At 45.1% G+C, this 16,646-nt stretch overlaps 1 protein-coding gene across 8 annotated transcripts in view; it reads right to left on the bottom strand.

Moving 5' to 3' along the window:
* Nucleotides 1-1,984: 1,984 nt before the first annotated feature.
* The window catches only part of CADPS (calcium dependent secretion activator), a 239,860-nt gene continuing 225,198 nt past the window's right edge, over nt 1,985-16,646 (bottom strand). For all 8 annotated transcript variants that reach the window (XM_062585365.1, XM_062585363.1, XM_062585362.1 and 5 more), the window contains 2 exons: nt 4,457-4,561; nt 1,985-2,613 (listed from right to left, as the gene is read on the bottom strand). In XM_062585365.1, coding sequence (XP_062441349.1) covers nt 2,434-2,613; nt 4,457-4,561 — 285 coding nt within the window. In that variant the 3' untranslated portion in view covers nt 1,985-2,433. The remainder of the gene's footprint in view (nt 2,614-4,456; nt 4,562-16,646) is intronic.

Here is a 16,646-nt window from a genome sequence, read left to right as displayed (position 1 = left end):
TTGTGGACCAAGTACGTGCATATAGCTGGATGGTGGATTTATTTTTTTGATAGTGGGAGGAAGCTTCCCTGTGTCAGTGGTTAGAAGGCCACATTCCTGCCAAAGTCCCCATAGATGGCTTTTCCTGGCAATGCTTCCCTCTACCAGCATCACAGAGTAAGTAAACCCAAGAAGTCCCACATACTCTTGCCTGCTGAGTTAAAGGTTCATGGCTTGCCAGGTTTTCCCTACGCTAGTGCATCAACAGGCTTAACAAAACATAAAGGGTGTTAAATGTGCATGCACACCAGCCACACCTAAAACAAAGACCCAGCTGATGTCCCCGAGGGTATGCTATACACAGGTCTTGAAGGGATTGGTATTGAATGTGTAGATTACGGCAGCCTAAGGGTTGTTGCAGAGCTCTTCCATAGCCAGAGTCAATCGAATCCTCCACTACAGAAGGAAATCGCCTGAAAATTCAGCATTGCAGGTGCATCTGCTCCAGGCTCCATAGCTATCCCAGTCTCATGGACCCATGGGACCTAATACACACCCTGCACACTCTTCCCAGAGGGTGCCCCCTCCTCCCAGATGCCCAGGAGCATGTCTTACAGCTCTCAGGCACTGAAAAGTGATTTGGTTTAATGGTTCATGTATGACAGGAAGGTTAATCCAGGCAGGACATTTTAAAGCATTTGCCTATCCTGTAGTCGTAGGGGGCTGAATGTGTGTCCTCGTTCCCTGGGGTGGCAGCAGACGGATGTGCTTGGGGGTGAGGGCATCAGATTGTTTTGCTCTCCCAATGAGTCTAAAGTCCTGGCTAGCAAGAGTCATTTTCAGTCAAAATTGGCTGGTGGGATGGAGTGATTGCAAATTGCCCCCAAAACCTCAGAAAATGTCCAGCCTAATACGCTTTTCATTGAACCAACCTGATTTTTAACTTCAGCCAGGTGGTTGCTCATGTGCTACACATTTGTAAATGCCCAGCAGGTTGCTGCCATTGGCCTCGTTGGGAAAAGTTAAAATACAAATTGAGGCCTTTGATGGAAAGTAAGCGTTGGGCACGGCTATTAATATACAACAACAGGGACAGTCTGCAACTGCACCAAGAGCAGATCACAAGTTTGACATCTGGAGATAGATCATCGGCGGTAGTGCAGAAAATGGTGGAAAGAACTGCTGAGGTGACACCAGGAATGCTCCCGTACCTGGGGAATACACAGTCTGGTCCCACCCTGACCTTTGGGAAGAAATCAGAAAACCATCTTCTTAATTAATAAACTGTAAAAACACCCATGACAAAAGAAAATGCCTTTATTCTGAGAGGTGGGGGCTCTTCCATCTCAGCTTTTAATTTCTCTTTCTAAGGCAGACATAAAAAGACTCCATAATTTATTCTTAGGACATCTGAATAGTTATTTATTGAGAAGCCACAGTTCTCACACTTTTACAACTGTCGGCTTGTATAAGGCAAAAAAAAGCAAGATGGATCACTATTTTACACAGAAAGTAAAAGCTCTGGAGACGGGACTGATGGACATGCAGTTACTGGTCAAAATGCAATGTACATGACATATATAAAAACCATTGTGAAACAGAGGAATTGTAAATTATGATTACAATCTACTGAAATAAATTTTCAATATATTATTATAAACACATTTGTATAGTCTAAGATTGTAATTAAAGTTGTCTTTGTACATACACAGTTATTTGAAATTTAAACAAAAGTGTAACATTTAGAGGAGCAAACGTCAACAGAAAACAACTGCTTTAGACTTGTAATGTGGCGTGATATATCCATAATGATAGGATTAATCTGGTGTGGCAATTAGAATGACTAATCCTTTGGGATGTAGCCTCTATGGAGTTAACCGCATATTGAAGGGAAGAGCCTGGTTTATTAACAAGGATGCAGAATGATTCAAACGGCTGTCTGGGTTTGTTTGTTTTCTGTTTTTAAATGAACAGAGAGAACAAAAAAATCATTTGTAATTGCCTGGTTCTTCTTTTAAAAACAAAGCTGTTTTTTTATTAATTTTAAGCAGTTGGCATCCACAGAAGAGAAACAAAGAAATGAAAGGACTTGGTTCACTCATCTTCACAACAATTTACCATCAATGTATATACAGTACATTAATGAAGCATTGTTTAAACTTTAATTATAACAGGGACACACCTAGCATGTTTTCTATGTAGTTTTCCATTAACAGTATTAAACAATGGTGCTCCATATTGCTTATGAACATAAAGACATGAAATTAGGAAACCAATGAATCAAAGAGAGGTGCTAATCTTATTACCACACAGCTAAAATGGCATTTGTATTGGTAAACTTCTCATGGGCATTTAGAGCTGACATAAAAATTCCTAATGTGGCTAACTGAGTAACAGACGAGGTACATGCACGGATGCCAGGCTGCCCCAGCTGGACCTCCAGGCCACCTTCTCCTAGTCGTCGTCTTCGTCTTCCTCATCGCTGTCCTTCATCGTGATGCCTTGGAGGCCCCCGCCTTCGCTGACCGACGCTGTGGCTTCCTCTACCGTCAGCCGGTTCCGAATGGTCTCGTAGGTTTTGCTGTTTAGGGTGGAGTCCAGCACTCCTTGCAATCGGAAATCCCGGTACGTTTTCTAAAACGGGGAGAGGCACGGAGGAAGGAGGAGACAGCACAGAAGTCAGCGTGGACACCGGCTCCCCTGCTTCACTGCAGGACTCAACCCAGGCCCCCGGGCCTGGAGGGTTGGGGCCACTAATGGAAGGTGCTGCACTGCCACGAAAATCCAAGCCCGTGCCAAACTGCCCCGAGGGCGACTTGCCTTGCCCTGGGCAGTGCGGAGGCCTCACGACGGGCGTCCCTGCTAGCCGTGGCGTTTTGGTGGCAGAAGTCCCTTTAGGTCAAATGCAAAGCTGCCCTGAGGCCAAGCTGGGGCTCTCTGCCCCAGCCCTGCCTCTGCGGCTGTGCGGCTTGTGCAAGGGCTGCGCAGCGGTCAGCGATGTCTACTCAAGGGAGCAGTCAGCAAGTCTGCTCAAGGGAGTTTTAAGTAAGCTAGACTGGGGCCCAAAAGTCGAAGCAGCAGAGCAGAGCTCCGCTCGGACTAACTCTCCTTGCTTCTAGATGCATTCGTCTGCCTGGAAAGTAACAGCTATTTTTCTTCACGCAGCAGAATTATCTGTCTCCTATAACTGCAGATGTGATTACATATTCCAGGAATGCTATGTATTAACTAATCCTACGTACAATATCGAGATTAAAGAAGCTAAGTCCAGGACACCAGAGAAAATTGTTCATGTATAAACGTAAGCACACGGCATGTGTTTCTTAAATCTCTTTTTTTTCCACCTAATTCTGACACTGGGGTTGTATTTCTGTGGTTGGCTATATTTCCCTTATTATTATGATAAGTTATTTGTATTTGAATTTAGGTTTAAAAACTTCTTGACTCTGTGAGATAAAACTCTGGCTTTGCTGTAGTTCATTTAATTATGATCTGTGCTCTGTATGGAAACTATGATTTTAGGAAGTCCTTGGATTTGTTGTTGTAGCTGCTTCTGAAAGTAATACTGGTATAAATAAAGTGCAAGGAAAAAAAAGCTTTCTTCGGCTAGCTCATAAGTAGAAATAATTTGTCTGTGCCTGTTGTCTTCAGTTATCAAAAGCACATTTAATACATTTCATTTTTAATTTATTCATGCATTCAATGTGTTCAGTGCACAAGACCATAAACATTTTAAAATACTAGACCAAAAAGCATTAAATAGATCCTAAAATGATCAAAAATGTATTTACCCCCTTCTGTGATCTTATTATTTCATGTAAACCACTGTGATTTCACACTGAAATAATTATCATTAGTCCAAGGCGCGTACACACACACACATATATACAGATACACGTGCAATCAAGGAAAAAAATGTTGCTTTCAGGGTATGTTATCTCACCTTTGTGATCTCTTAGAGATGATTATATACACCCATTGTAAAAGAAACAACTTCAATTAACTATGAGAACAATCCTCATTTGCATTCTGACGATAATCACAAGCCATAGCCGGGCTTAAATATTTCTAGTAAAACAGTGTTAAAAACTTTTTATTTGATTTAACCCGTTTTAACGCTGGAGTTTGATGGTGTGATCAACATGCTTTTTTTTTCCCCATAAAAAGGCTAATTTTGGCATGCTTATTATGCAGGTAGGTTTGAACAGCAATAGAGATTTTTTTTTCCTTTTGTCATGTAAATAGTTACTTTATTCTTATTTGCACACATATATTTTGTATCTTTGCACATTTCAAGTTCGTGTCTATTCTTCTGTATATACCATACACACAAATATCTTCACTTTAAACTGTTTTAATGAACGATTTCATTTATTTGCAGGCTGCAGTTTGTCTGAGAGAACATGCCGCACACATGCATACACACACAAGCTCCTTTCAGCAGCAAGATGTTAGCGAAATCACAGGAGACGATTACCTTTACTATCCTAATGAGAGTTTTCAGTTGGTAAATGTGGAGCTGCAGGTCCATGCGGTCTGTCAGCCAGGTGCAGACAACATTCATCGAGCTGGTGTACCATTGCTGCAAGAGAGACAAGACTTCTCCAGCAAGCACGTTACATGAGCGCGCTGTGCCAGGAACAAACACAGGCTGCACACAGGCATACAGGCAGGACCAACCTTTTCCACTAGCCAGCCTGTTAATGGGATATGACAGACTTACGGGGGGTCTTTTTTGCAGAATTTCCATGCATGAGCCTTTAAATTGTAATAATTATGACAACAATCTTATTTTGAGGGGTAGAGGAGGGGAGCTGATTAAATACGAAGGACTCGAGAGCCCTTTAGCACAGTCCTAGCGTCTGCCTCCCCAGGAAGAGGGCTTGCTTCCCATGCTAAAGGCCACTAGCAATGCTGCAAGGCTTTTGTAATCCTGCTTTACCATTGACTCAACTTGCCAGCACCGGTGCGAGTTTGGCCCAATACTTTTTCCTTCTTCTTTTTTTTTTCCAGCTCATTTCCACAGCAAGAGCACTGTCCTGCCAGTAAGTGTGTGAGCCCCACACTCAAGCTACTTACCATCATGAAATTCAAACACAACCAGCCAAAGGGCGACTCTGGGTCCCCGAAGGCGAGCGGAGGGGAGGCTAGTGCAGTGCAAGGCTTAGCTGCAGGTGAGGATGCACTGGTGTAAGCACCTACAGACCCCTGCCTGCGCTGCACTTGAAATGCTTGGCTTAACCTCACAGTTAGGAGAGATGGAAAAGCATCAAACAAATGAGCTTGTTTCAAGCTGCTGAACTCACAGGGCCCCTCCAGGGCTGAAAGTTTGCTGCTCGTCTGTGAAAAAGGCTTGCAGCTGTGTGGCAGCAGACTGCCAGCCCTGCAGTGCAGGAAGTCGCTGGTGGGCTGGGGTTCAGCGCCCTGCTCGCACAGGGCTGGCGTTGCACATCTGATGCCACCCATGTGGGCAGTGGTCCCTAAAGAGACGGAGAAGCAGGGACTATGGCGAGGGGAATCACAAAATGTCCCCAGTGCACTCAGCACCGTTGTTAATTACGAAGTGGTCTGTCCACACAAAACCATCGCGCCTCCCGACGCACAGTCAGCACATGCACCCCCCCCCCCCCGTAGCCCTCCCCACAAAACCTGTAACACAGACCAGCTGAAATTAAACTAGAGCCAGTTTTTAAAAAAAGGTGGGGGGGAGTAGCAGACCAATATATAAACTTCCTCCAAGAAAATCTTATCTCTGGTCGAGGTTAGTCTGAAAGGCAGCTCCTTTCCAACTGAACTAAAACCTTGCACTAATCTGGCTCAAGCATTATTTTCTCCTGCCCTCTTTTCTTCTGGGTGTGGGTCACTGACTCAGAAACATCCCTCTTCTAGCTGCTGCGGCTGCCAGTGCTGCCGTGAAGAATGAAGCTAACCAAATCCTCTGTATTCCCCAAATCCAAGACTGTGGCTTTTTATTCCCCCCCCCAACCCTCCCCCCCCACACAACTCTTCAACACTGGCAGAGATGCTTGCTTCTGCCTGTGATGAGGTTGCACATGTCACTGCTGGAAGTGTGGCTCCAAAACTACTAGCTGTCACTGGGTAGAGGCTTAACTGAGCATCAGGGACTGCAGGCAACGATGGCCTGAAGCACCCACAAGCCAAGCACACGAGCTGGCAAAAGGCTGACCAAATCAAACAGATGAGCCCAAACTAGGAAGCAAGCACAACATAACAAAAAAAATGTGCCCTCAACACACTTAATCAAGCTGTAATGCACGGCACCAAGTAGGGGCACCCCACCATGAAGACCAGACAGTAATGCTGCATGGGGAAGCATGCAGCTTTGCTTTGGCGGTTCCTTACAGATTAACATACTTTGCCCTGTAACCCTACGCGTATTGTGCTCGTCCAGTAATTGTTGTGTTATCTGCCACATAAAGCTCAATATACCTTGCCCTTGGAAGATCTGTAGAGCTTTCTGTGGGACCAGATGGGGAGTGCTTTTGCTTTTGTTCATTGATTTCAGTGCTCAGGTCCAGCAAAGCACAGCCTGGGAAGAGGGAGAAAGGCAACTCCTCTCCTCCACCAGTCGCTGAAGGATGAGAGCAGAACACCGGGACAGTCTCTGCAGGCTAATTTCTGTGTCAAGAAAAAAGACCTGCCCAAGATGTTTCTGTACTTACATTTCTACTTCACCTCCTAAGAAAATGGAGGAAATAAAGGGATGAAAGAATCACCAAAGAGAAAGCATAGATAATCTCTTGCTTGCTGCTTACGTCTTGTGCAACTTGTGGCCGATTTCTGCTAGTCCTTCATCTTCACAGCAAAGACCTGGCAAGAGTTAAGAGCTGACAGCTGAAATGAAACTAATTTGGATGGGAAAGAATGAGCTTTCTTTTTAAGAGAAATTAAGCACTGATACTGTTATCTACTACTCAAAGTCCTGACATCAGCTCGGGGCTCGTTAGTGGAATGAAGTGCCCTCATCGGGGACTAGCTAATACAGGTCTGATCAAAAAAGTAGACATGATGGTAGGGTGGGTCAGGTCCTCTGGCAGCACTAAAATCCAGGAGCTGCTCTGAAGCCAGCTTTTTATGCCTCCCAATCCCTCAGACTAGCCTGAGAGGTCAGAGCATCCCTGGATATCACCCAGAGAGCACCCTGGGTGCCTGTAAGCATTGGGACAACCTCTCAGGCTGCCCCACCAACATGGCCAGTGGGGTCTTACAAAGTGCTCTGTCAGTGGAGGGTCTGCCCAGCTTTCCTCATAATGTTAAGTACCCACGAGAGGAAAAGGAGGCGTCAATCATTAATGTTTACAATACTACATATTTGCAATTAGCATGCTCAAATGACTCATACTGTCAGGTGACATTAGCTGTGACCTAAGGCTGTGCGACAACTTCTACACCTGGCACATGGATGCTCAGACCACTAACCCATCCCCTCCTTCCACCACATCCTTTAAATTGAATGCCATAGAGGAACTAAGCAAGCCAAACATATGTACATAGGCACATGCTCTCCCTTCCCACCGCTGTGTCTGATCTTCCATAACTTCATCTGCCAGGTGCTTATGTCACTCTAAATGAGATGAGAACTCCCTTCTGCCATTTCTGTTTGGCCAGTGCCATGCACACCTATGCTGCTCTAGAAATACAGAGAAACGAGACCCTCTGTGGGACAACTGCACAAACTTAGCAAGGTGACAACATCTGCTGGTGTCCCAGGAGCTGCTCAAAGCTGCGCTATCGTGCTATGGCCTGCTCACACTTCGACAGGGCCAGCAGAAAGCATGGACTGGAGTGACTCATGCACAACACACCATCACAGCAGCATGTCCTGCAGTTACAATCAGCCCACCAACTTTCAGTTGCCTTTTAAGAAGGGCACATGGTTTTGCCCCTGCAAATCCTTCAGAGTAAGCTAAATCAAGCATTCTTTTCTAATGAAGCCTGTTATGTTTCTGGTAGACACTCAAACATGTAGAATTTTGGAGAGAACTTTTCTGAACTGAATCTTACCCTCTTCCTCTTGATTACTGGCTAACAAGGGCTCAGCCAGAAGTACTTTTGGACTGTACAAAGAGAACTGTATTTCTTAAAGCTAAGTTACTCCAAAGATGTTCTGTTTATGAGAAAAAAGACACAGTATAATTCATTGATCTTGATACACAAAACCGTCACATCATTTCATAGAGCCCACACCAACTGCTGAATATAAGCCCTGCATATTCATAAAAGATAAGTTAGCCCATAAATTAAATGTTCCCTGTAGCTATCACCAGTGTTGATGTGCTATAAGATGCACAAGCCCTCTGATTTCATGACTAACCCACCACGGATGATAACATTTGCATATGATTATATTATTAAAAAAACAATAACAACAACAAAACCAAATGCTCCTGAACAGAAATGTGATCATTTCAGGCAAAAGAGCGCAATGTGGTCCTTCCAGGACATCAGCCGCCTCGCTGAAGGGCAGTGGCTGTGTGCTGGGGAAACACTCCTCCCTGAGGCACCAACTCCAGCAGGGGCTTGTCCCAAAGTGCCAAGTGCAGAAGGCAGAGCCCAAGCACTGACTTCCGTGCACGCTTGTGGCCTTACCATGTGGGTGCACCATGTTTCAGGCACATTTATGGGGTCTGAGGACCAGCTAAGCTGTGCCATGGGCACAGCCAAGGTAACTAATACAAGTACGAGCTTTTCTCAAAGCTCTTGTGAAAAATAATTAGGTCTTCACTAGTGCTCCTAGAGCCAATGGGCCACAATTCAACATGTAACTCGCTGCTGTGCACATACATTACTGATGCTACTTGGCATCCCCGTAAATCACCCAGTAGATAATGTGTTCTCAACATCAGGGGGTGCCAGGTGGGGGACAGACATGGAGGGCGCAGCCTTTCCTTGCTTGGTCGGCCTAGGGGATACAGCACGTTTAACTGAGATGTCCGAGGGGACGTGAATAAGGCTTTTGCAGAGTCGCACCACAGCCCCTGCCGATTTCTGTGCAAGAAGGGCAGAGTAAATGCAAACAAATGCATTTCTTAGGATGATAGCAGGAAGGAACTCAGTAACAACAACTAAATATCCTATCTGTGAGGCCATGAATTCCTCTTTCAGAGATATTCATAATTCCGCTTTTAGGTTAGTTTTCCTGTTCTCCTTCTCTCTTTTATGATGGCCCTCATTGCTAGGTGCTAGCCTGGGCAAATGAGGTAGGCCAGCTGGGACTCTCCTGAGCAGGCATTTGAGGAGCTGCAGCGTGCCAAGGGGCAGGCTTTGACGGCTGCCTATGTAACACCCCAACCAGCTTGAGCAATAAGCTTGCTTGCTTGTTTTTCTTTCCCCCTTTTTGACTTTAAATGCACGATCAATAAGTTGCTGAAATAGCAAGTTTATCTCTGAATATATAAATTGCAAAAATTGATATGAATAAATCTGCAAGTAACACACTGAGTGTGGCACATTTTATCAAAAACCTATGCTGGGTTCCTGTGCTCTCCGGGAGGTAGTGTCATTACACATACACAGGAACATCTGCAAACCCCCATCTTCTTTAGTGTGAGCTGAATGGAAGCATGACCTCCTGTTCCTTGCCATGAACCTTGAGTTCACACTCATATTTTACATGTTACAGGAAGCCACAGCTCACCCCAGGGGTGCTGCAAACAGAATCTCATAAGCCAGATGCAACACTGCTTCTTAAGGCACCTGAAGGAGCTGTATTCTTCATTCAAAAGCTTACATACTAGTAGCTTAAGGTCACTTCAGCTTTTGTAAAGAGTGGGACAAACCCAGGAATGCTTATAGGGCTGGGTTGTCAGCAGGGTAGCAGAGGGATTACAAGAAACCTGTGACTCTGCCTCTTTCTGCCTTTACTGGTAGTTTTTTTGTGTGTGAACAAGTGCCATACAACAGATTGAGGCTGGTATAAAGGCCTGGGACTGTGCAAGAGCACCCTGCTGAGCCTCAGCTGTGCTTGCAATTAGCAATAGGCATGAAATGATTATTGTTGTGGTGGCTGATGGCAATCTGAAGTGACAAGTTTTATGGGGGAAGTTGTAGTAGGGATGTTCAGCAAGTTTCTGCAAACCATTAATCGAAAGCTGCAACACAGTTTAGTCAAAGCTATTTTATGTCATTCCAAAGGTCTCACAAGGCTGCTGAAAGAATATTTTTCTGCTCTCAGTGCCTTGGAATGGAGTTTTTCTAGGTCAGGGATTCTTTACTGCCCTATTTAGTGTCAAAAATACCCATTTGCCTCAAATTAGCAGAAAGCTTGTAGTTAAGGGCTAGAGATTAGGCATACAAAATTACTTAGCAGGTGACTGCTGGGTGGATTTGGGGGTTGAGAAGTCTTTAAAACTGACTACAAGACATTATATACTTCTGACAAAAGAACATAGTAATCCTACCTGCTTGCTTTAACCACTGTTGTTTGTCTATTATTACGTGCTTTAATGCTCATAAGAGCAAAACTATTGGTGATACTACTCAATTACCATAGTAACTCTCCCCTCTGACCTCTCATTTCAGTACTTGCTTTCCAACCAGAACCAATCCAAGCAGTGCAAATCTATTTAAAACTGTGACACTCACCGCACAAGAAAACGCCAAACACCGGCTGCCTGCTTCTCTTTGTCTGGGACCCGGCCTTGTTTTGAAACGCTGAAAGGCAGCTTTGAAATGAACCCTTGAATTCAAGGTGTTCCAGAGGTAGCAGCCACCACGCTGGGCGGCTGCTTCTGCAGCACCCCGGCCCGGCAGCACAAAGCCAAGGGAGCACAAGCAAGGGAGGAGAGAGAGGAACGGGCAGACTCCGAGGCTCATGTCTAACGCGAAAATGGGGTCTGCTCTCAGGCAACAGCTCTCCCTCAAAGTGACCTGATCAGGGCTGGGAGGGGGGGGAAATTACTGACTCTTTGGGGTTTGTGGCCTCATCCAATGGGCCAGAAGCTCATCTGATGGAAAGCACAGTGGAGCTGTGTTGATCTGCAACTGCCAACAGTAAACGACAGCTGCCAGAGTCATGTCCCTCCTGATCACACGAGGCTCTGAGCTCTGAGTCTGTATTTGGTGTTGTCATATGCATTCATGGCAACCAGCTCCCTTGGCCGATTTCTTTTCTGAGGAGAAGGCATGGATGCAGCCACAGCAGCTTCAGCCTATGCTTTACAGGGGTGAGCTCTGCACATGCACTTGTAGCTCGCTTGGTCTGAATGCTCCTTGAGCAGGATCTGCTCTAGCAAATGCTGCCCTCCCAACGGACCAACAAGCGTAGCGAAGTAGCTTAAGGCATATGGTGTCTGTGCAGACAAAGCCATCCCTAGGCCAGAATGCCAAAGGCCAGACTGCTTGGAGTCAGTAAAGACGAGACCACTCTTGTGCCTCTGGAGTTCTGTGAGTACCGCGGATCTCCTCTTCGCCTTCCCCCAGTGACATTTTGCTGGTGACCCTATGCAGTCGTTGGCAATTATAAAAACTTGGTAAAGACAGTAAGCGTACAGACTCATGGCAAAGACAGTTTTCTGCCCTTTTCTTTAAACAAAGAAGATGTTCCTGGCAAGCCTGAACAGCAGAGCTGAGATACTGAACACAGCAGTGTACAGGATGGGCGTTTGAGAGTGTCCTCCAAAAGCTGGCTCTATCCAGACGTTCTAAACAGATGAGCGTGGTGGATAGAAGAAATGTACCTTTTGCTGCCCTATTTCCAGTCCTACGCTAACTAGATTTTAGCTGGTCTGTGACAGCTAAGCCCTTGCTATTTATTAGGCAATGTTTTGGAAACATCAGTTTTGATTTCTGTGGAAGGTGAAGCATGCGTCCGCCTAGGCTCACCGAAGGCTGAACTGCAGTCAGTAACGCAAAGAGGGAAAAGGAGGGACAACTGCATCAGCAACTTTTGAGCTAAGATATGTGGCCATGGTCCTGGGTGGATGAGGATGAGGTGGGTGAAAAGCACTGCGGTCCCCTGGACGTGCATGTGCAGCTCTAGTCGCCCATGTCAGTTATGAAATGGGAACAGAGGACCTTCTGCCACAAGATGAAGAAGAAAGAAGAACATTTCTCCCCTGCAAACATATGTTTTCTGGATCAAAAACTGAGACCTGCCCACACAGCAATCCCCATCCCACTTGTTCATAAACTTTTCTTCCCACTCCTCAACGAAAACTGCATTCTGCTCTGCACAGTACTTGATAGTGCCGTGCTTATGGGCCTTCCTTTCACCTCTGCTGTCAGAAGGGACCTCTGAGGCTGCCCTGGGGAACAGTCATCAAAAGACACATCAATGTTTTGAGCTATGAGCCCTGCTTCAGCACCGAGGGCCAAATCTGCAGCAAGTGTCTGCTATTCAGCTCCACGGGGCAGAGAGTCTGAGTCGGTGGTGTCCTATCACTGGCAATGGGTAGCATACATAATAACCTGGCGACTACCTTGAATTACACCTGCTAACGATTTGACCCATTCTTCTAAGTAAGTCTGGCAGGGGCCAAGTCTCAGGGGACTACGGATTAAGCATCTGAGAGTGCCTGGATTTTCCAGTGGCAAAGAAATTGGTGAGCCATTCCCGTGTTACAGAAACAAAGTTTAGCGGCCGTGGATCTAAGAGCACAGAGCTAAACAGAAAATAAGCAATGAGTTAATATCACAGGCATTGATCAGCTAGTCTTACAATTAATGCTTCCAATAAAAAAAAAAAAGCTCCCCCTTTTTATTCAACAGAATAAGAAATTAAACACTTGTGGGCTCATTCTAAAGAATGAATGAAATTGAATAAGCTACCTAGCACTTGAGATTCCCAGTGAGTGCTTGAATAGAGCAAACCTCCTGAGTTGAATGGATTGCCTTTTGGGACCAATTTGTCTCTTTTCACTCTTTATTCCTCCTTTTTTGCTGACAGATGTACAAAGGCGGAACTGCGCTGTGCAGCTTAGCTACATGCACCCACAGCAGCTGTCACTTTTGTCGAGCAAGTTAATCAAGCAAATGCCACCATATCCCACTTTCTATAAGGAACAACATGTTATAGACAGTAGTCTTGGGAGACAGGGAGGGAGGGAGAGAGACTTTATTTTAACTTTGAGTAGCTGGTATTTTTTTTTTCCTCTGTGTGTAAAAAAAAAAAAAAAAAAAAAAAAAAAGGCAGCCAAACCTGGTAGCAAAAACCGACACTTTTGTTTTCCCCGAGAACAAATATTTAGTATGATTTTAACTCTAATTTGTACTATGGGAGAGCTGTCTGGTTTTAATTAAATTTAAGGGACTTAAGGGACACCGTTAAAAAAGAAATGGAAGCTTTTTGTTTGTGTTAACGCTTGTTGATAATAATATATTGATTGTCAATTGCTAAGCCAAAAAGATTAGTGTAGTAAATACTATTATCTGAATGCCACAAGTGAAGTGCTAGCTTCCCTTCCCTGCTTTTCCCTTTGTGAAGCAGTTTGAATCACTGGTTGTTATTTATACATTTTCTTTGATAAAACCAACTTGTGTGGCTGTTTTTTTTTTTTTTTTTTTTTTTTTTAAAACCCTGCCTCATTAAGTGCATAATAGCATTTACGTGTGGGGCTTTCTGCTTTTTAGCCTTTCAAGCTTAAGCTTATATTCCTCTCTCACAACCATGTTTCAAAACTTCGGATGTTCACAAACAATTGGATACACACCAATATTGTATATATCAGACACTCTCTTGCTATTGCCAAAGACTATAAAATAACAGAACATTATCTGCAAAGAGTAAATAAACAGTTCTCTTTCTGCTTCGCTGCTGCGCCCAGATAATAACACGAACCGATCGGCAGGTAGCTTTTCTGTTCTACTGAATTCTTAGAGATACAAAAGTCTGCATCTAAAAGCACATTTTTCAGTACAGCCCTATTGAACACAACAGCAAAGCACTGAGAAGTCCACAGGCAGCCTTTTTTTTTTGTTATTAGAAAGATATTTCCCCCTAAAACTCATAGACTTTTAAAAGTATCTTTTCTTTCAGAAAATAAACCTAACTTTTAGTAACAGATTGCATTGTGCTAATTTAACTTCTCCACAGGATCTCCAGCCTGGTATGTTCAGAAACAGAATGCGCAAATCGTAAGTATTTTGGATACATGAACTCTTTACCAAACTACGGAGTCTACCCTCGCCCCTTGCTCACACGAGTAAGTCAGTAGTGGTTCGGCAGGGCTCTGCCTATGTTGGGGCAAATGTTCTTCATGAGAGGCAATATGCCTTTCATTTTCTAAATTAAAATCCTATATTGAACTCCACATTAAATTACAGAGATCTAGTAAAGTGCTAACAATTAATTAAAATGCCTTGAAACCCCACGGTCTTTTTTTCATTGCTTTACTCTATTAAAGCCTCATGAAGTGTTTGGAGCCTCACAGGTCACAACCACACTGAAATATTATTGAAATAAATGGCTGTACTGCTTTTTTCCAAGTCGGCAGACTTCCCCTTTGGCCAAAGATTTTTCATACCATAACAGCAATTTCATGGCACATATATGTAGTGTATTCCTCAATGTCCACCCCAGTTCTCTGCTTTCTGGTTGATTTTTTTCTCTAGATTTTATTCCTTAATTACGAAATTTCATTCACATTAAAAATGTGGCTATGGGGGGAAGTCACAAAGCCAAAGCCAAAGGGGCTTGATATTAAAATAATATCTGTATTATTATTTAATAACGTCACAGTCCCAGCGCTACATAATAGTGTTAAGCTGCTAGCCAGAGCTATTCATCATCTGTCTAGGATGCAAATGGCATCACTGAATTACATTATTATTTTTTTCTCTCTCTCCCAAAAATAAACCACAAAAATACTTCGGATGGCTTAAAAGCTCTGCCTTGGACAAAACAAGGAGGCAAATTCAGAACGAGAGCTAGAATTCAGACCCTGCCACATGTGAGTGCAGCACGCTTTCTGCAGTACATATGGTACCTGAGCTCACCCGCTGCTTGGGGAGCTCAGCAACAGGGTGAGCTGAGGCTGGCGTTTCACCCTTAATTGGCTTTTTGCTGGCTCTAAAGAGCTCCAGCACGGCCCTGCCATGGGCGTTAATGGGAGGAAACTGTGGGGCTCCCGGGTGTCCGGGTGCGTCGGCCTCCTCAGGGGTAAATTTTCTGTCTGTGCCGCTGAGGTCAGGTACAGCTCCTGCTGCCAGCAGGACAGACACGACTCCTGCCGCACACGCCTTGCTGCACATTCCCTCTAGCATTGCTTTAGCCCAGGATCATTTTGCTCCTTTTGGGAGAGGAACAGGCAGGATAGGCACCTCATGCTGGTGTGGCCAAGGTCTACTGCAAATAAACATGCCCAAGAACACTAACTTCAGAAACTCTCTGCTTTTAGTGCTGCGTAAAATCAGTTGACACTTAGATGCTGCTGGGGATACAGCAGGCGTCAGCGTTCCTAAGCTGTACCACGTGGCCAACCCCACTAGCCGGACACCGAAACCTGCATGTAGCCAAGAGCCACGTACTCACAGACCTTGTAGGGGTGAGGGCAGGAATGATGCCCAGGCAGGACATGCCAATGACTCCCTGAGGTTTCCATGCTGCCGTGGAAGAGACTGCTACTTACTGCAGGAAGCTTGGGGAAATAAGGCAGTCAGTTAAGCTCACAGCGATACAGAGAGGAAATCTGCCGACACTGATCCCAACAGGATTTCTAACTGCACTGTCAGTCATGGCATCCTCAAACTAGGGGACACCATGTCTCTGCCAAGGTGGGCATGGGCAGGACCCTTCTAGGCTCTGACCTTCAGCAGGGGCCACCACTGCCTTGGAGGCAGGACAGCAGCAACCCTAGGAGCTGGCCTTGGAGCTCTACAGATGATACGGCCTTTTGGGTGGCAGGTAAAGCTTGTCTTGGCTACACAGCACCCCTGAGATGGAAGACCTGAGTGGGCTTCAGCTTCTGCATATTTCTCAGCAAGGGATCTTCTTCGGCATTGCAGAGATTGCGCACGTAGATGCAGCGCTGTGTCTGCACACTGTTGCGTGTCGCATGCGGCTGCAGGGCTGCAAGTGCACTTTAACTTAAACCTATTTAAAAACTTTGGCTCTAGGCTCGTGACTTGTGAAGCCACCTGGGCATTCCTCAGGGGCGTGTCGAGGAAGGCCAGCCTGCTGCACCGCAGAAGGGCAGCCGTGCTGCGGTGCTGGGCCCTGGCTTGGGATGCGGGCACCACCCAGACACGGTGTCTCCTTCAGCTGTAAATCCCTCAGGGGCACTCTCCTTGCCAGTCATCACCAACAAGGCTGTTGGCAAAAACAACGGTACAGGCAGGTCTCAGCATTTGGAGGACCAAGGTCTTAATGGGGCCTGAGTGCACATTCAGGTTTTGGCCCCGGGTGCTGGGGCCCTCTCTTCCTTCTCAGTAGATAAAGCTCAGCAAAATGCACAGCACTTGTTTGGGAACTGCCAAATAAAAACAAAAAAAATCTTGCAAATCCTGCTGCTTTGCAGAATTTTGCAGCCCTCAGTTTTCCTGAATAAAAGAGCTTCTGCTTAAAAATATATAAAGGTACACACTCACACACATAATTCTGTATGGATGCTTGTTCTCAAATACTTTTTTTTAAACCTATAAAATATTCTCTGCTTATCTCCGTTTTTCAAAAAAGAAATGGAGTTGACATACTAAAATTTGGATTGCTA

Source organism: Rhea pennata, chromosome 12 (assembly GCF_028389875.1).
Source record: "Rhea pennata isolate bPtePen1 chromosome 12, bPtePen1.pri, whole genome shotgun sequence".
Classification (NCBI taxonomy): domain Eukaryota; kingdom Metazoa; phylum Chordata; class Aves; order Rheiformes; family Rheidae; genus Rhea; species Rhea pennata.
This window is presented reverse-complemented; position numbering and strand designations above follow the sequence as displayed.